We start from the raw sequence: 20,572 nt of genomic DNA, 5'->3' as shown, positions 1-20,572 counted from the left end.
CCATTTTCTATTCATAATTTTTCTGTCGCCGGTGCTGGAAACACCTGTTTGCAGCACCTCCGTCCAGATTTTGGAAACTTACTAGCTACTTGAGTATCCCTTTTGGTTTTTCTTTGGTATCTGAATTGGATCGGTGGCTTGGCACACGTTGACTTTGGTTTGAATTGATTTTGGTATTGAATTTTCTTTGATCAAGATGTCAGGGTCTAGTTCTACTAGCGCTAGATTTTGTTCGATGGCTGAATGTAGAGGTAGGCTACTGAAAGCTTCAGTAGACCACATTCTGTTTGTAAAGTGTGCAGGGGGAATGAATGTACGTTTGAAAGTCGTTGTAAGGAGTGTGAAAGTCTAACAGAGTCGGAATGGAAGGCGTATGAATCCTATCTTAAGAAACTTGAACGAGATAGGTTAAGGAGGTCTTCCTCCAGGAGTGTTTCAGGTAGGCAAAGATTTAAATTCATTCTCCTGCTAACCCTCCTTCTGTAGATTATGCTCCTACCCCTGTAGTGTTGCCTCCGGCCCCTGAGACAGTGTCGGTAGAAGGTAATACGCTATCGCTAATTCTTGAGTCGATTCGTAACTTAGAATCAAAAGTGTTAGCTCTGGAGAGCAAAAGTGAAGAAAAGTGCAGTGAAAGTGCCCCTTGTGTAGTGGAGGGTGCGTCAGATCGGCCTCATTTCGCCTCTAGACCTAGACCTCTGCTTGACTCCCAGATCTCGGGGAGAGAGCATGTCGAAAGTCGAAGGAGGGTTACGAGGAACCCCCACCGATCTGGCGTGCCTTCGGCAGCTTCTGACGAACATACCCAGACTGCCAAGGAGCGTGCGCGTGCACGTCTCCTCAAGGAGTGCTTTTCTTCTTCTGAAGCTTCCTCCCCGCGCAAGGGGTGGAGCTCGCATACCGCATCACGTCCGCTGAAAAGGACGGCTCGCGTTCGGGACGCTTCACGTCCAAGTTGTTCTCCGGAACTTTGCTCGTCGCCTGATAGTGAGTTTGTGCTTTTCCTCCGCAGAAGAAGCGTAAGATTCGTCGGAGCGGAGTTCTTCCCTCCGATGTTCTTCGAGCGCGAAGTCGCTCTAAAGTGCGTGAAGCGGCGGTTCCTGGGAGTAAGCAAGAAGGCGTGCCCCTCGCCGCTCTTCTGCTCACAGGATCAGCCCCTCCCCAGAAAAGGAGGCTTCACCTACAAGCAAGATTCTTCAGTCTCTTCAGCAGCAACTTCGAGATGTTTTTCCTTCGAGAAAGACTGCTCCACGTCGCCGTAAGGATGACAACCTTCCTGTGAAGAGGTCGAGGCGTTCTCCCTCTCCCTCTCCTCGCTCGTCTCTCTCTCCGTTTGAGTCTCCCTCTAGAGTTAGTCCATGATCCCCAGCAACTTTCTAGAGGAGGCGAGAAATTCGTTTCTCGCTCTCGTGAAGCGGTTGTTTCCGCTGATACGAAACTTGGTGATAAGAAGCGAGTTTTCCTTAGATGCAGAACGCGCTTCTGCGAAAGTCAAACGCTCGTTAGTGGACGCCGAAGGTGACTCGGTGCAAGTTTCGCGAGCGCCAGTGGACGCTCAGCGAGTGTTAGTGGACGCTCGCGCGCACCAGTGGACGCTCGGAGCACCAGTGGACGCTCGGCGCGCATCAGTGGACGCTCGGCGAGCATCAGTGGACGCTCGGCGCGCACCTGTGGACACCCAGCGCGCACAAGTGGACGCCAGGTGTACAACTGTGGAGTTTGAGCGCGCTTCTGTCGGCGCCAGTAGATTGGCTTCGGACGCAAAACGCGCGCTTACGGACGTCAGTTTTCCACTTCCGCAAGCACAAGCGGAGGGCGGGGGAACTCTTCCTGTTCGCCGTTCTTTCTCTTTTGAGAAAGCTCGGACTCTTGCTTTACTTCCTCCGACTTCTCCAGTGTCTGAGAGGAATCAGTGACGCTTTCGTCGAAGTGGACGAAGAACAGCAGTTGGCTCCAGTTTCGACGGACTACAAGGTTTTGACTCGCTTACTTCAGTCAGCCTTTGCAGACACCTTCCAACCTGAAGCTCCACGTACTCTCCCTCTCAGTTTTCGTCTTCCCAAAGCTGCTAAGATCTCGGGCTTTGTGAGGATGAAGAAGTCGCTTTCTACGAAGCAAGCTTTTAGGAAGGTCCATGATTGGATGGAAAAGAGGAAAACTTCGGGCAAGACTTCTTTCGCTTTACCTCCTTCAAGACTTGGGGGCAAAGCGGGTATGTGGTATGAGACGGGAGAAAACGTCGGGGTTAAGCTTCCAGCCTCAGCTCAAGGAGACTTTGGTAGCATTGTAGACGCCACCAGAAGATCTTTTTTGTCTTCCTCGAAAGTCGCTTGGACACATAGCGAGTTAGACTTTCACCTTAAAGGCCTCTTCAGGACACTAGAGGTTTTTAATTTTCTTGACTGGTGCCTGGGGGTATTGGATGCCAGGTCCAGGAGTTCTGATTCCATCACTCTGGGGGAGCTGTCCAGTGTATTGTCTTGCATGGACAAGGCCGTCAGGGATGGTTCTGAGGAATTGGCTGCTCATTTCAGCACGGGACTGCTTAAGAAAAGAGCACTTTTTTGCAATTTCACTGCAAAGTCAGTCTCACCAGCGCAAAAAGCGGAGCTTCTTTTCGCGCCTTTCTCAGAACATCTCTTCCCCCAGTCGTTGGTTAAGGACATAGCGGCCATCTCCCCAGGAGAAAGCAACTCAAGACCTTCTGGCTCAGTCTTCTAGGAAGCCTGCTACTGCTTCGGCTTCTGGGTCCTCTGCTTCGAAGAAGTCGAAGCCCTTTCGACCCGCTTCTTCCTCGAAGCCAGCCCCTCGAGGAAGAGGCTCTTTCAGAGGCAAGACTCCCGCTCCTTCCAAGAGCAAGAAGTGAGAGGGAAGTCCTTCAGACACCGGTAGGAGCCAGACTTCTACATTTCGCGGAAGCCTGGGAAGAGAGAGGTGCCGACGCTTGGTCTCTGGACATCGTCAAGAAGGGGTACAGAATTCCTTTTCTGTCGTTACCCCCGCTGTCTTCGACACCGAAAGATTTGTCTCCGTCGTATCAGGGAGAAAAACAGAAAGTGCTTCACGATCTATTAGATCAAATGATCGAGAAGCAGGCATTGGAACAAGTCTTGGTTCGACCGGAGTTCTCCGGGGTTCTACAACCGTCTGTTCCTAGTTGCCGAAGCAGTCAGGGGGGTGGCGCCCTGTTCTGGATGTCAGCAGTCTGAATCGCTTCGTGACCAAGCAGAAGTTCAAGATGGAGACACCTCAATCCGTGCTTGCAGCTTTAAGACCGGGGGATTGGATGGTCTCGTTAGACCTTCAGGACGCATACTTTCACGTCCCCATCCATCCCCGTTCAAGGAAATACCTGCGGTTTGTGTCCTGAAAGGGAAGATTTTCCATTCAGGGCAACTCTGCTTTTTCGGTCTCAGCACGGCGCCGATGGTGTTCACCGTTCTGATGAAGAACGTTGCGAGGTGGCTCCATCTTGCGGATATAAGGATCTCTCTCTACCTAGACGACTGGCTTATTTTCGAGCCTCATCGCCAGACAGGTGTCTGAAGGACCTGCACACGACTCTGTCGTTAGCGAAGTCCCTGGGACTTCTGGTGAATCTCGAGAAGTCGCATCTGACTCCTTCTCAATCCTTAGTCTATCTGGGGATTCAGATGGACTCAGTGGCTTTTCGGGCTTTTCCGTCCCAGGGGCGACAACTCCAATGCCTGGACAAAGTGTCGGCCTTTCTGGGGAAGGAAACATGCTCGGTGAGGGAATGGATGAGTCTGCTGGGGACCATTTCCTCACTGGAGAAGTTTGTTTCTCTGGGAAGGTTGCACCTCCGACCACTTCAGTTCTTCCTCTCAAGCAATTGGTCTCGCAAACAAGATCTAGAAGAGGTCTTGTGTTTGACAGAGGAAGTAAAAAAGCACCTCAATTGGTGGTTGGATCCAAAGAAGCTCGCGGAAGGTCTTTCGCTCAAGCTTCGGAACCCCGACCTAGTGTTGTTCTCCGACGCGTCCTCCACCGGTTGGGGAGCAACACTGGGAGGGAGAGAAGTGTCAGGCACCTGGAGAGGGGAAACAGGTGTCCTGGCACATCAATCTAAAAGAACTCTCAGCGGTTTACCTCGCTCTGAGGTTCTTCGAGGAGGAAGTCTCCAGCAAAGTGGTGCAGATAAACTCGGACAACACCACAGCCTTGGCATACCTCAGGAAACAGGGGGGGACGCACTCTCATTCTCTGTTCGTCATCGCGAGGAATATCCTGATGTGGGCGAAGGCGCAAAACGTCACGATCCTGACAAGGTTTGTGTCAGGCGTGGAAAACGTGCGAGCGGACCTTCTCAGTCGGCAGGGACAGCTTCTGCCGACGGAATGGACCCTTCATCAGGAAGTATGCCAGGCGCTTTGGAAGCTGTGGGGACGTCCTCACGTGAGTTTTCGCAACTTCCCGAACAAAGAGACTTCCGCTGTATTGCTCCCCAGTTCTGGACCCGGGAGCAGTGGCAGTAGACGCCCTACTGTGGAATTGGTCGGGACTAGACGTGTACGCTTTTCCCCCATTCAAAATCTACTCGGGGAAGTAATGAGGAAGTTCGCTGCATCAGAAGGAGCGAGAATGACCCTCATCGCCCCCTTCTGGCCAGCGGCCGACTGGTTCACGGAGGTGATGTCCTTCCTAATAGACTTTCCGAGGACGCTGCCCCCTAAGGAAAGATCTACTCAGACAGCCCCACTTCGAAGAGGTACCACAAAAACCTCCCCGCTCTGAGTCTGACTGCGTTCAGACTATCAAGAAGTTGGCCAGAGCGAGGGGTTTTTCAAGACCTGTGGCAACGGCGATTGCCAACGCAAGGAGGCCCTCCTCAGTCGCAGTTTACCAATCAAAGTGGGCTGTCTTTAGAAGTTGGTGCAGAAGGAAGGGCATTTCCTCCACCTCAACCTCTGTGAGCCAGATAGCAGATTTTCCTTCTTCACCTTAGGAAAGAAGAAAGAAACTAGCCGTTCCCACGATTAAAGGCTACAGAAGCGTGCTTTCTGTGGTCTTCAGACATAGAGGACTCGACTTAGCGAATGATAAAAGACATTCATGATCTCATTAGATCATTTGAGACCGTGAAAGTTCTCCAGCCTAAGGTACCATCGTGGAACTTAGACGTGGTACTGAAGTTCCTCATGTCGAGTCAATTTGAACCGCTCCATTTAGCCTCGCTTAGGAATCTTACTAAGAAGACTATTTTCCTAACCGCTCTGGCGACGGCGAAGAGGGTTAGCGAAATTCAAGTCATAAGCAAGCATATTGGGTTCAAGGAACATAGTGCTGTTTGTTCCTTAAGTCCTACGTTCTTGGCAAAGAACGAGAACCCTTCCAACCCTTGGCCGAGAACGTTCGAGATCAAGGGGTTGTCGGAGCTAGTGGGACCTGAAGCTGAGAGAGTCCTGTGTCCTGTCAGGGCTCTCAAGTTTTACTTGCAGAGAACCAGAGCATGCAGAGGTTCTTCGGAGAGCACTTGTGGTGCTCTGTGAAAAAACCAGGATCTTCCGATGTCGAAAAATGCACTGGCGTTCTTCTTAAGAAGTACGTTAAGGAAGCCCATGAAAAGTGTGGTGAAAGTGACATGGAACTTCTGAAAGTGAAAGCCCACGAGTTGAGGGCTATTGCTACTTCGGTGGCGTTTCACAAAAATATGGCAATCAAAGACATTTTGAGCGCCACTTATTGGCGAAGCAATTCGGTGTTCGCTTCACACTACCTGCGGGAGGTGAAAGCAACATACGAAAATTGTTACTCGCTAGGACCATACGTCGCTGCAGACACTGTTTTGGGGGCAGGAGGTAGCGCTCATCCTATCCTTTAATGGTTTAGGTGAGTTTTTAACTTGTGTTATGGTTGTGGGGTTGACCGCCTGCGGCGGATCTCCCTTCCATTAGCTTAGTCTATGTGGGATACTTTTGGTAGGCGCGCCAGGTGGTTTGGTTTTTACTTCGTTTGCCCTTATTTGTATGGTCTATGGTCTATGCTCCACGTCGTGGTCTCGCCCGCCCCTGTTGACAGATCATCTGGACGTGCACCCAGCTATATAGGTCTCTACCGTCGCTGGCAACTCTAGTAGCAAAAGCAGACTTACGCGGCAGTAACCACGAAGTCAGCTATGCTAACAGGTAAGGAATCAAGATATCAATTATCTGCATATATATGTTTCCTAAAATCTTCTATTCTGTCTACTCCCACCACCAAAGGTGGGATTCAGCTATATATATATCTGACAGGTAAGTTTCATGAACAAAATGATATTGTAATGATACAATTAAGTTTGTTCATACTTACCTGGCAGATATATATAATCAAGTACCCACCCACCTCCCCTCAGGAGACAGTGGAAATTAAAAATTATGAATAGAAAAGGGAATGATTCCTGATACCCTCCTCCCAGCGGCGGAATGGGTACTAACCACCTGACTCCCACTGGCGTGTGTCGTAAAGTGTTTAAATTTCTGTCGGATTCGGAAAAATACAGCTATATATATATCTGCCAGGTAAGTATGAACAAACTTAATTGTATCATTACAATATCATTTTTTTAAAACTAATTTATTAAAAAATTCAGTTTGATCATGTTTTATGAAAACTGATTTATTAAGAAATTCAGTTTTATCATGTAATTGGTTCTTTTTAGAGAAATGTAGGAAATCTTACATTCAGTTCATCAGTTAAGAAAGTTTTTAAGCTATGTAAAGTAAAAAAAAAAAAAAAAAAAACTTAGTTTAAGAAGAAATCCTTAGGACCAGCCTTATGATGTTAGGAAATTGAGCTCAGTGTGTTTAAATTGCTTGATAACTTTGTGATTAAAAATGTAAAATATATATAGGAAATGGATCTTTATGTTTGATGGTGACTATTGGAGTATTTATTCTTAAACATTTTTACCAAATGCAACCAGGTTGAAAGTGAAAAAGGCCAGCTGACAACGAATCTCAAGGAGAGCCAGGAGATGCTGGAGAAAGCAAGAGGAGAACTGGATGCACAACATGCCAGGGTTTCACATCTCATTGGGCACATTTCAGCCCTTGTCAGATTGCATGACCAGGAGAATCCCAGTCAGGTATGCAGTTGGGAGTTTTAGCATGTCATACCACAGAGGGGCCAGGAGGGGTGCGGTTAGTGCTGTCAGTGCACTGTAGGCATTACTAAGGGTCTTTGCAGTGCCCTTTCAGCCCCTAGCTACAACCTCTTTCATTCATTTTCCTGTACCTGGCTTCATATTTTCTTTCTTCCTTCTGACTTTCATCCTTCTCTAACAATCTTTTCGTTTCATAGTGGAACTGTCAGGTTTTCGTCATGTTACACCTTTCTAACCTTTTTACTGTCAATTTCCCTCTCAGCACTGAATGACCTCTTAAATCCCAGTGCTTGGCCTTTAGCCTAAATTCTGTATTACTATTCTGTCCAGTTGTATGTCATACCATCATCTATTGTAACAACAGATTTTGAATACTTCTTCACATTTTATTTTTCTGAGATGATTTTGATCTTATTTTTCTATATACTACCATAATACAATCAAGTTTGACTAAAGAATTAAATTCACGAACTGCAACTTTTTTTTTCTATGGTGTTTTATCAATTGAAATAAATGTATATTCCTAATTGTTTTTATATATTTCCAGATGAATTCAGAAGATGCTGCTAAGTTGGTAGGCTTCTTGGAAAAGCAAAAGTCAAGGTATCAGTTAGCAAGCAAGGAAATTGTCGATCTCAAAAAAGTTTTAGCTGACATTCAAAATAGCGAAGGTGGTGGAGCAAGCGATGCAGTCCAAACGCTAAGGAATGAAGTCGCAACACTCCGTTCTAGGGTAAGCAATATTATCTACATGTCTTACTCTTAAATGTTGACTATAGTCCATTTAACTTGCCAAGTGTGTTTTCGTTTTCATGCAAGGTAGCTGAATTGTAAGGTCATTCCCCTTTCTTAACTTTTGACTAGTGCTTTGGTTTATACTGTGTTATTTATAACTATAACCTCCTTTGAATCTCTTTTATTTAGGTTTTTGTATTCCCACATCCTGTAACCTGTGTAGTGGACAATTGATAAAAAAAAAAAACAATATATTTTTTTTCCCTTTAGCATTTCTTTACTAAAAATGCCACTACCCTGGTACAGAGGTTGAATGAAGAATTCCTGAATTCTGTGCTGATAACTCCTTTCAGATAATGTTATAGTAATCTGAACAGCCCAAGCTATGGCTTGCAACCCATGGGTTAAATCTGTTCAATTGTACATCTTGATACCACAATTTATTTTAACAATTTCTCCATATTGTGTCCTTGATAAATAAATCCTCATCATTTGCTGTACTTCCTTCTTATGCAATCGTCATCTGCGATTCATGTTTCCATATCTTCATATACAGAAAATTTTTATGTATACAACTTACCTGGTAGTTACATATAGCTATAGTCTCTGACGTCACAGCAGAAAAAATCTGCTATATGTAACTACCAGGTAAGTTGTATACGTAAAACATTATTTTATCATAAAAATGTCATTTTTGCTACTTGTCAAACTCCCTACTCCTATGGTTCTATTTATAGATATTACCAGTTGTTATGACATCTTCCATAGCCTCTTGTCCAGTTGTTATGACATCTTCCATAGCCTCTTGTACAGTTACTCTTATGTAGTATAGTACATCATTAATCCATATTTGGTTCATACACGAAACAAACCTTCGGTCTTAACATTAGGATTTACTAGCGCCAAGCTGGAAACCGGTAGAATTAAAATTACACTTGTGAGATCCAGGACTAATGGCATCTATACCAGGTCACGGGGCATGTATACCCAGAATGCCCACGGCTACCTGTGACCCACCAGTTATTTTCCTACCGCCTTTAAGATAAGACGTGTTACTGTCTATCTCATTTAAAGCCGGTTTTTCAGTTTGCCCGTTCTTTATCCTTTTCATTTTTTATTTTGCATTCCTTTTCTTTCTCCAAGTGTGATCAGTGTGTGGTGAGAGTGTATACGTGGTATGATGGAGAATTTTGCCTCAACATCGGGATCGTCTACCGTTTCGAAGAGGAGACAAGGAAATGCCCAGGAGTCAGTGGCTTTCCATGTTCTAGGTTCCTAACTTCGGTGTCGACTGGATCCTCATCCAACGTGTAGTAGGTGCAGGGAAAACGTTTGTACGGTTACTAATCCGTGTTCTGTTTGTCGCGGTTGGTCGGTGGAACAGTGGAAGAAGTTCTATGGGAAAAGCCAATACAAAAGGAAGGGGGTGACGCCATCTTTGGATGACCAAAACCTTACCGGCTTCTTTTGTATCGGTAATAACCGGATGCTCCATATGTTTCTCCACCTGCTTTTGATTTGTCTCATACCCCTTCGGTTTCTCCTAGCGGTTCTGTATCGGAAACGTCAGGAGGGGCCTTGGGTAATTTTATGAATAATATGCACACTCCTTTGTTCCCAGCAAGTAGAAGGGGGAGATCCGCCATCTTTGTTCCAGGCTTCTGCTACTCAAGCGCATAGGTTAGATGGTACGTGGTCAGCGCTAGGCCTACCAGGCGTACCAACCTTGGATGGTCTGCTTGCGCATTATATGACGTCACGGTTCCAGCAGGGTCCGGCAGCGCTGAATGTTCCTCATCCCCCGGGCTTGCAACTTTATGGGAATTAATGTCGCGGCTTCACCATCCCACTCAGTATTTACAGCGATGCAGAACGTGGGAGGTAGTTTTGGCAGCAAATGTGCGGTTGCACCAGCAGAAAACCTCTCAGGCTCTTATACGAGAGGGATGACGTCACAACATACGTCACACTCCGATATGGCAGGCGTGATGACGTCACAGACCGATTCTCGCCCTTTTTCGCTGCACCCAGACGCTAATACGCCTTCTGACCCGTCAATGCAAACTGTAATGCAGAAATTACAGGATATAGAGAAGAGAATGAATAAGAGAGACAAAAAGAAAAAGTGTGATTCGCCTTCTTCGTCTTCTTCCTCTAGTTCGGCGTCATCGCTAAGTCCGATAACGTCACGGCGAGCGCCAGTTCAAGCGTTGGAGGAGGATTCGGGAGTTCCTGGCGTGATCCTCGGGCTAATAGGAGAAGAATCAATTCTTCCTCATCTTCGGACCAAGACTGTCATTTCCAAGTCAGCAAGAAGGTCGGAAAGTCAGTGGCTATTAAGCACAAGGTTGGCAGACGAAGCCGTTCGCAAGAATCCGAACAAGCGAGAGAGGTGACGGCCGGCGAGCTAGCGGCCGAGGCGGAGTTGCCAGTTCGGATCGCAAAAACTGCGATACCTCTGGTAAAATCGACGTTGGCGGCGAAAGGTGCAGCAGAGGATGGAATGCAGGTCCCAGTTTCGCCCGTAAGGCCGTTCAAAATACGTACGAAGGACGATAAGGCTCCTATTAAAAGTACGAAAAATAGAGAGTTGGCAAACTGGCGGATACGTTCGTGGAAGGCAGTCTCCGTCTGGATAGAAGGTCGAGGCCGGGCTCGCCGACGCTCGAAAACGATGCCAATACTAATAGAGACGAACTTATCTCTGTCTTAAGGGAGCCTTCATCTTGGAGATCTAGACGAGATTCTCGCTCTAGATCCGTGAGCAGAGAAAGAGTGAGACGTTCTTGTTCCCCTGCTGACTATCCGGGATCGAGCCAACAGCGGCCAGCAAAGATCAAAGAGACCGCAGCCGTAGGGGCAGGCGGCCGTGGAATTCCGGGCCGTCTGTCAGAAGATAGGGGCGAGACAACATCCCTCGTGACGGAGAATGGTACACTAGAGCCGAGGAAGGAGAAAACCAAGAGTTTCTGGCCTCGTATGCAGAGGTGATTGATTTAATTCGTCAATTCAATAGCCTTTCGGAGAAGACAGAAACACCGGCCAGTATGCTTCCTCCTGGAATTGACATGGCATTTGGACTAAAGAGGGATACCAAGGTGTCGTATGAATTGCCTTGTTCGAGTCATGCGGAATCGGTCTTGCAACACGTAACGCAAAGATTGCAGGGAGGGATAATTCCTTAAGATCTAATAGATCATTTAAAATTTATTCCCCCTCCAATGATAAAGCAAAGGAAATATTATACGACACCGAAGGTCCCTTTGCTGTCTAGACAAATGAACCCTAATGTTGTAAGGTTAAGGCCTGGATTAACCTTGGATCAGGTTAAAATGGAGTGCCCTTCGATGACGTACCAAGAGGCTGCTACGTTTAGAAGCAACAGCTTCTTCTGTCTTTCAGGCTGCTTCTTGGTTAGACCTTTGGTCAACAGCAGTGGCGAAAATTGCATCCTCGGAAGCAACAAGGAAAGTAGTGGATGAACCATTGTTCATTAGATTACTACAGTTAGGTTCCAAGGCGATTGCGTACCTGACAAACGTAAGTGCCAATGTTTGGGCAAATATCCTGCTAATGAGGAGAGATGCAGCATTGGCTAGACTAAGCCGCAATGTGGATTTGGATTCCCTGTTAGCAATGAGGAATGGGGATATCTTGGAATCGCAACTGCTGTTGCCAGAGGTCATACTGGAAGAGGCGATAGATAGAAGAAGGATGGACACTAACGATAGGTTGGTGCAACAGGCAGTTAGGAAAACGTCTAACAGTCAAACTACTCCTTTGGAGGGAAGACAACAGCAGATGTCTCGAAAGAAGACAGTGAGACATAGCATCCCTAGTAGAGTCACAAGACCCTCTTCCCCAAAGAGGATAACTCATCGGCCCTTTCACAATAGAAACAACAGAGGAAGGGGCAATAGGGGAAGAGGGAGAGGCTCAAGAAGATAGGATGGGCGCCTCCCATCACTCGGCCACACCAGTGGGGGTTGCCTGGCAAATCACTGGAAGGTGTGGCAAGAACTAGGGGCAGAGCAGTGGGTGGTGGATGTTCTCAGAATCGGGTATTTGATCCCGTTCGAGGTAACCCCGCCCCTGACAGATCAACCATTACCCCACGTCACTTATGCCCACAAATCTCAGAAGGTCACTATTCTGCAGGACGAAGTGAAGAAGATGATGGAAAAAGGAGCTGTGCAACAAGTATGCAGTCCGACAAAAGGCTTCTACAGCAGGATTTTCCTGGTACCCAAAGCCAACGGGGAGTGGAGGACAGTAATAGACCTGTCAACGCTGAATCTGTTTATAAGGAAAACCAGTTTCAAGATGGAAACTCCGAAAACGGTTCTACAAGCAGTCAGAATCGGAGACTTTATGCTGACAGTCGATCTAAAGGACGCATACTTTCAGATACCAGTCCATCAGTCTTCAAGGAAATTTCTCCGCTTCAGTCTTGCAGGGAAAGCTTTCGAAGTCAAGGTCCTGTGCTTCGGATTGACAACGTCTCCTCAAGTTTTTACAAGAGTGTTCACCCTCGTGTCGGCGTGGGCGCATGCTCAGGGGATCAGGCTAATAAGATATCTGGACGATTGGCTGGTGATAGCAAAGTCCAGGGAGAAATTACTCAGGGACAGGGCGGCCCTCCTGCAGCTTTGTCACAGCCTAGGTATTGTGGTGAATCAGCAGAAGTCGCAGTTGGATCCAAGTCAACGTTTGGAATATCTGGGGAATGGTGATAGACACAACGCAAGCCAAAGTATTCCCGACAGAAAAATCAAAGAGTAGAGAAATGCAAAACAAGTGGTGAATGCCTTTCTGGGAAAGCAGACACAGCCAGCAAGACAGTGGCAGGTGGTGCTGGGAATCCTAACCTCCCTGGAGAAGCTAGTACCACAAGGAAGGCTACACCTTCGGTCCCTACAATGGAGGATGAAGGAGTTTTGGTCACCAACAGTAGATCACCCGTACGAGCAAATTCCCTTGTCGGCAGAAGTGAGGAAAGACTTGCTGTGGTGGGGTGAACGACGACAATCTGACTGTGGGTGTCCCCCTTCAACAATCCTCCCCAGACCTCTTGCTGTTCTCGGATGCGTCACTAGAAGGCTGGGGAGCCCATATGGAGGAGTTGATGGTGTCAGCAAAATGGAGTTGCAAGGATAGAGAACTCCATATAAACGTGCTGGAGTTGAAAGCAGCTTTCCTGGCTCTACAAGAATTCAGGGAGAGAGTAAAGGGACACTCAGTGGTATTGATGTCAGACAACACCACAGTAGTAGCTTATATAAACAAGCAAGGAGGCCTAGTTTCTCGGCAGTTACATGTGATGACAGTTCAACTTCACCAGTGGGCTATAGAGAACCTGGTAGACATCAAGGCCAGGTATATTCCGGGAAAAAGAAACATAGTGGCCGACAAGTTGAGCCGCAGGGATCAGATTCTGGGAACGGAGTGGTCCCTACACCAACAGGTAGTGGACAGGATGCTCATGTTGTGGGAAGGACCGATCATAGACCTATTCGCAACCAGGTACCACAAAAAGTTGGAAGTGTATTGTTTAGTAGTCCCGGACGCAGAGGCAGTAGCAGAAGATGCGCTACAACACCCCTGGGACAATCTGGACGTGTACGCATTTCCTCCATTTTGTCTAATCCGTCAGGTTCTGAACAGGGTAATGCGGTCTCAGAACCTCAAGATGACCCTGGTAGCCCCGTTATGGCCGAAAGCAGAGTGGTTTCCAGACCTACTGGAACTCCTAGTAGATGTGCCAAGAGAGTTACCTCCATGGAGCAACCTTCTGTGTCAGCCTCACGTGGAGAGGTACCACCGGTCGGTGAAGTCCCTATCGCTTCACGGGTGGAGACTGTCAAGTATCTCCTCCGAGCGCGAGGGTTTTCGCAGAAAGCAGCAACTCAGATGGCAGGTAATATCAGAAAATCATCTGCGACAGTATACCAAGGAAAAAGTGGTCAGCATACTGTGATTGGTGTTGTAGAGGGAACGTGTCTCCACTCGGTACCACTATTCAGCAGTTAGCAGACTTTCTGATATATCTCAGAACAGAAAAACATATGTCTGTATCTGCAGTGAAGGGGTACAGGGCGGCTTCTAGCCTCAGTCTTACGAATGAAAGGAGTGGACATATCGTCTTCATGGGAGGTGGCCATGCTGATGAGGAGCTTTGAACAGTCATGCCCACCAAAGGAGCTAAAAGCCCCAGATTGGGATCTGACCAAGGTACTGAGTAGTCTGACAAAACCCCCCTACGAACCACTAAGGCAGTCCACGGATAGGAGCCTGACCCTGAAGACAGTCTTCTTATTGGCCCCTGGCTTCAACCGCCAAAATGGGTGGGGGAGCTACATGGCCTCTCATATCTCATAAAGCACTCGAGAGGTTGGAGATCAATGGTATTTGAGTTTGTCCCAGAATTCGTGGCCAAGACCCAAAATCCAACAATAGTATACGGCAGATTCGACTCCTTTACCATACCTTCCTTGGCAGACTTTGTAGACAACGACAAAGCTGAGATGCTCCTGTGCCCCGTCAGGGCACTAAGGGAGTACTTAAAGAGAACAAGGCACCTCTGGCCGGGGTGCCAGAGGTTGTTCGTAAGTACAGGACGGAACAAGAAGGAAGTGTCCAAGAATACAATATCGTTTTGGCTAAGGGAGACGATCAGAGATGCTTATACGGCAGAAGACAGAGGGTCAGATAGCCAGGTGGGAGCTAGAGCTCATGACATCAGGGGTGTGAGTGCTTCCCTGGCATTTAAGAAGAACATGTCTGTGGATAAAATTCTGAAAGCTGTGTGTGGAAACGCCAAACAACTTTCACCTCATTTTATTTGAAAGATGTTGCCCATAGATCCTTGGATACCTTTTCCTTGGGTCCAGTGGTGGCGGCCCAACAAGTGATATAGTTCATCCAGTGCCCCTGGCGGGTCAGTTTGCGTCTAGTCTAAGATGAAGGTATGAAAGTAGAATGAATGGGATGACTGGTCTTTTTTCTTTACTACTTTCTTCTACTCCTTTAACTACGGGCAATATGAAGGAGAGTACCGTCATGTGCTGGAACGGACTAGATGCAGGTGAGATGGTCAGCCATACTGTGAAGCTATCTTAGCTGATGATATACTTTTCAGTAGCAACACACCCCTCTGGATAATAGGGAAAAGAGGGGTGAAGGTGGATCCAGTTGCAAGGGACAAGAGTAAACAGTAGAATGGTATCTACACCCAGTGGGAGAAAACCAATAGATCCGCTTATATCTTTGGTCCTAGGTTCATTGTCCATTCTCTTAGAATTTCACTATATATTCGGAAATGGATAAGGTGGCAAACTCCCAGTCAGTTGTAGAGACTTACCTCCCTCCAATAGTAAGTCTATCCTAATGTTAAGACCGAAGGTTTGTTTCGTGTATGAACAAATACCAAATTTGTAACTAATTTTTATTTTTCATAACTAACAAACCTGAGGTCTTAACAGTTAAAGGCCCACCTCGAACCACCCCCCTTTGGCTCCGGCGCGTGGCAAATGGCCACAAAATTTATAAATTCAATTCAATTCGAACCACCCCTCTAGCAGTCTAAACTGGGTTAGAAATATAACTGGTGGGTCACAGGTAGCCGTGGGCATTCTGGGTATACATGCCCCGTGACCTCGTATAGAGTGCCATTAGTCCCTGGATCTCACAAGTGTAATTTTAATTCTACCGGTTTCCAGCTTGGCGCTAGTAAATCCTAATGTTAAGACCTCAGTTTGTTAGTTATGGAAAATACAAATTAGTTACAAATTTGGTATTCATTTAATAGTTTATGCTTCTTATTTTATATCCTACTTTCGTAGCCTCCCTTATGATGATGATAACATGCAGATAAAGGTACTTGAGAGGAAATACAAGAGAAAAAGCCTAATTTTACGTATGCAACTTACCTGGTAGTTACATATAGCTGTAGTCTCCGACGTCACGGCAGAATTTCGAATTTCGCGGCAGCGCTAATTGACTGGTTAGGTGATTCCCGTACCCCCTCCCTCTACCGGGGAATGTAGAACTACCACAACTAAACCTCAGAATTTTTCTGCCGTCGCAACCGGAACACCGGTTTTGTTTGGTGGAATTTCTTTGTTTTTTCACGACGGATACTTATCGATTTGGTGACGTACTCTTTGTGATTTGGCTTTCAGTAGTTGCTATTTATCTTTATTTAGCCAGATAGGCAACAATTATGTGATTTTCATCAAGGTTTAAATTTAAAATGTCAGATTCGGGATCTCACTTTAGGGTTTGCTGCAAGGGTTGCAAAACCAGGTTACTTAAAGCTAGGTTAGACCCGCACACTTTGTGCGTTAATTGCAGAGGTCAGAACTGTAGCAAAAGTGTAACATGTGATGAATGTAAGGATTTGACTGATAAAGGCTGGAAGGAGTTGGAGAGTTATATGAGAAAGCTAGAAAAAGATAAATTAAGGAAAGCTTTATCTAGGACTTCTTCCTTAGCTTCTCAGGAATTAGAGAGTCAGGATTTTCCTTGTTCTATGTCTAACCCAGATCCAACTAACATATTACCTGACCATGACACCGTTATTCCCGAACCCGACACCGTTGCCAGCTTACGGAAACAGATGGATTTAAGATTTAGCGTGCTTATGGCAGCAATGGATAAATTAGGAGAATCTGTGCATTCTTTGATGCTAGATAAGAATAAGAAAAGTGTTGTGTTAAGTGATAGTGCAGTGGAGGAGGCGGCTGTTCGGTCCTCTCGTTCTCCTAGGCCTGGGCCCCTGCCAAACTCCCCGGACATTGGGAGGAGGCATGCCGAAAGCCGAAGGGAGACGAGCGGAGTTGACATCCGAGCAGTCGTCCCCTCAGGCGATTCTGCCGCAAGTTCGGCTGAGGCAGAAGAGCAATGCTATAAAGGTGTTCGAGGAGTATCGCAGAAGTGTCTTTCGTCTTCTTCGAGCGCAAACGATTCGCCTCGTAGAGGTTGGAGGTTTAAGGACGAATCTCTTCCACTAAAGAGAACGAGACAAGTTTCACCAGCCGCAATTCCCAAGAAGAAGATCGCGGCCTCTGTGGAAGAGCCGTCATGTAGTTTTTGGGAGGCACCGGAAGCGTTCTCTTCGACTTCTGAGGAAGTAGAGAGACCGATGTTGAAGAGGAGGAGGAAGCATAAGTCTTCCAGTCGCGAGGTGACTGATAAGCGCAGCCTGATGACACGACAACCGCGTTACACCAGACGCCAAAGCGCCTGGCTTCTCAAGAAGCAGCCGCTAAACGCCAACCTGCTAGACGCACGGATTCGGACTCGGCCAAGCGCTTTGATACGGTAGTATCAGACGCCAGGCGCCATACGCCTGACTTGATTGACTTGGAACAGAGAGAGTTTACGAAACCAAGTCAAGTTTTGGGTGCTTCAGGGCATTCTAATAAATTCTTAGTAGAGATGAATAAAAAATTAGAGAATATTTTGGGGGTAGTTGGTAAGAAGCAGCAACCACTTCTTACTTCTACGCCTTCTTTAATTAGAACTTTACCGGAGGAGTCTCAAGAGCCACTGCAGTTGGTGGAGCAGGAGTTAGACTGTCCAGTGGATCAAGAACAAGCGGAGGACAATTTATCAGCAGGAGCGTCAGAAGGAGAAGCAGTAGAAGGCGAGAAGGAGACTCGGTCGTCGGCATACAAACAATTACTCAACTTTTTCCTAGATAACTTTCCAGAATCTTTTTCGCCAGCCACTCCCGCCACACCTGAATCCCAGTATGCTAGGGATACTAAACCAGATTCTTCGACTTTCATTAAGCTGGTTATGTCGATTTCAGCTAAAAAGGCATTGAATAAGATGGACGAGTGGTGCGAGAAAAGAGGGAGCAAGGTAGGACCGTGTTTTGTCTCCCTCCTTCGAGACTTTTAACTAAGAGCAGAGTTTGGTACAAAACTGGGGAAGCCTTCTCCCTGGGAGGCGCTGCCTCCTCCCATGGAGACTTCTCCAGCCTAGTGGACTCGTCCAGACGTTCTGCTTTGAATTCAGCGAAGATTTTCTTTACGAGTTGCGAATTAGATCATTTGCTTCTTGGATTGGTCGATTGGCGCCTTGGGAAGAAAGGCAAAGTCTTTTAACCTGTCAGAAGAACATTTTAGTGACTTCTCCAATGTGATGTCCTGTATTGATAAAGGAATAAGGGATGGAGCGACTGAAATCGCCTCTTTATTAACTGTGGGGATCCTCAAGAAACGTCAGCTTTGGTGTGCATTTACATTTAAGGGAGTAACAAGAACCCAGAAGTCGGCGCTTATGTTCGCTCCACTTGATAAGTGTAACCTTTTTCCTAAGGATTTAGTGTCTGAAATTTCTGCCTCTCTGGTCCAGAAAGCAACTCAAGACCTTTTATCTCAGTCGGCCAAGAAGCCGAAAGGCTTCGAGTGTATGCCCAGCGCCAGTTGCCGAGCAGGAGAAGCCCTTTCGGGGCAGAGCACCAACAAGAGGATTGCAGAGATCGAGGCCTAGAGTTAGGTTCGGTCCTAAGCCCAATAAGACAACAACTTCTAAGAAATGAGCAGGGAATCCTTCACACACCAGTCGGAGCCAGACTCCAGGAGTTTCTGGCAAGTTTGGAACGAAGAGGAGCAGATCCATGGACAGTATCGGTACTGAAGGAAGGATATTCGATTCCGTTTGTAAAACATCCTCCTCTGTCAAAGGTACCGATAGTTTTGACAGCTTACTCGTCAAACTTAGAGAAATGTTGCGCGTTGAGAAAGGAACTGTCGGCTCTATTAGAAAAAAGAGCGATAGAGCTGGTAAAAGATCAGAACACCCCAGGCTTTTACAATCGCCTATTCATTGTCCCGAAAACTTCGGGAGGGTGGAGACCAGTATTGGATGTCAGTGCCCTGAACAAATTTGTGAGCAAGACAAAATTTTCGATGGAGACCACCCAGTCGGTTTTGTCAGCACTTCGTCAAGGAGATTGGATGGCTTCCATAGACCTACAGGACACGTACTTCCACATTCCAATTCACATAGACTCGAGGAAGTACCTAAGATTCGTGGTTCAGGGAAGGACATACCAGTTCAGGGCCATATGCTTTGGGCTATCCACAGCGCCACAAGTATTCACAAGAGTCCTCTCATCAGTAGCAAGGTGGTTACATCTAAAAGAAATAAGAAAAGCGCTCTATTTAGACGACTGGCTGGTCCGTTCACAGTCGAAAGAAGGGTGTGTGAAGGATTTGCAGAAGACAATTCAACTGACAGAAGAGCTGGGTCTTCTAGTGAATTTCAACAAATCTCAACTGATTCCGAAACAAATTTTAACTTAACTTGGAGTGACGATGAACTCAGTAGCTTTTCGGGCTTTTCCGTCAGAACAGAGAGTGAGTTCATGCCTGAGAAAAGTCAATCAATTTTTAGCAAAAAAGACATGCTCAGCCAACGAGTGGATGAGTCTTTTGGGGACCTTAGCGTCAATAGAACAGTTTGTAACTCTGGGAAGACTCTACATGAGACCGCTTCAGTACTTCCTCAGAGCAAGTTGGGAAAGAAAGAGAGTCCCAGACACTTTTGTTTTTCCAATAATGGAGGAAATAAAGCAAGATCTCCTTTGGTGTAGGTTAGAAAAAAGACTCAAGGAGGGTCTGTCTCTTTGGCCACTGAACCCCAACCTTGCATTCTTCTCAGACGCCTCGGATCAAGGATGGGGAGCGGTGCTGGGAAAGAAGGAAGTGTCAGGGTTTGTGGACAATCAGTCAAAGACAGTGGCATATAAATCTAAAAGAACTAAAGGCAATACATTTGGGATTGAAGGCCTTTGCCAAGGAAGTACAGGGAAAAGTGGTCGTCATCAATTGCGACAACACCACAGCTCTCTCGTACATCAAGAAACAAGGGGGGACTCACTCCTTCTCTCTGTGCGAAGCGACGAGGGAGTTACTCATCTGGGCAAAAGAAAATCGGACAAGAATGCTCACCAGGTTTGTACAGGGGAGATACAATGTAAGAGCAGACGAGTTGAGCAGGAGAAATCGGGTACTACCTACAGAGTGGACTCTGCACTTACAGGTATGCCAGCAGTTGTGGAATCTGTGGGGAAGACCTCTAGTGGACTTGTTTGCCACGGAAAAGACAACAAGATTGCCAATATATTGCTCCCCCGTACCCGACAAGAAAGCGTTCGCTTTAGACGCAATGCTGCTAGATTGGTCGGACTTGGACCTCTATGCCTTTCCTCCAATGAAAATGATCAGGGCAGTATTGACAAAGTTCAGGCAACACGCAAATGTCAGAATGACGTTGATAGCTCCATTCTGGCCAGCAAGAGAATGGTTCCCGGAGATCCTGGACCTTCTAATAGACTACCCGAGGAAACTTCCAGAGCGAGTAGATTTACTCAAACAACCTCATTTCAGGAGATTCCACAAGAATATCCACACTCTACGTCTGACCGCATTCAGACTGTCGAGCGTACCCTCAGACAGAAGGGGTTTTCGAGACGAGCTTCACGGGCTATTGCCAGGCCAAGGAGAGAATCTTCAGCAGCGGTCTACCAGGCAAAATGGTAAATTTTTAGGGCCTGGTGTAGACAGCATGGAGTCTCGTCTACTAAAACCTCTATAATTCAAATGGCAGACTTCCTTATTTTCCTTAAAACAGAAAGGAAACTCTCGACTCCTACTATCAAAGGATACAGGGCTATGCTATCCTCAGTATTCAAGCATAGGGGAATGGATGTCTCGAACA

At 46.7% G+C, this 20,572-nt stretch overlaps 1 protein-coding gene across 3 annotated transcripts in view; it reads left to right on the top strand.

Annotated features, from left to right (window-relative positions):
* LOC135203545 (protein bicaudal D-like) overlaps positions 1 to 20,572 on the top strand; it is a 110,339-nt gene that overhangs the window by 36,049 nt on the left and 53,718 nt on the right. For all 3 annotated transcript variants that reach the window (XM_064233282.1, XM_064233280.1, XM_064233279.1), the window contains exons 6-7: positions 6,926 to 7,087; positions 7,653 to 7,838. In XM_064233282.1, the coding sequence (XP_064089352.1) occupies positions 6,926 to 7,087; positions 7,653 to 7,838 (348 nt within the window). The remainder of the gene's footprint in view (positions 1 to 6,925; positions 7,088 to 7,652; positions 7,839 to 20,572) is intronic.

This window comes from Macrobrachium nipponense, chromosome 36 (genome assembly GCF_015104395.2).
Source record: "Macrobrachium nipponense isolate FS-2020 chromosome 36, ASM1510439v2, whole genome shotgun sequence".
NCBI lineage: Eukaryota > Metazoa > Arthropoda > Malacostraca > Decapoda > Palaemonidae > Macrobrachium > Macrobrachium nipponense.
This window is presented reverse-complemented; position numbering and strand designations above follow the sequence as displayed.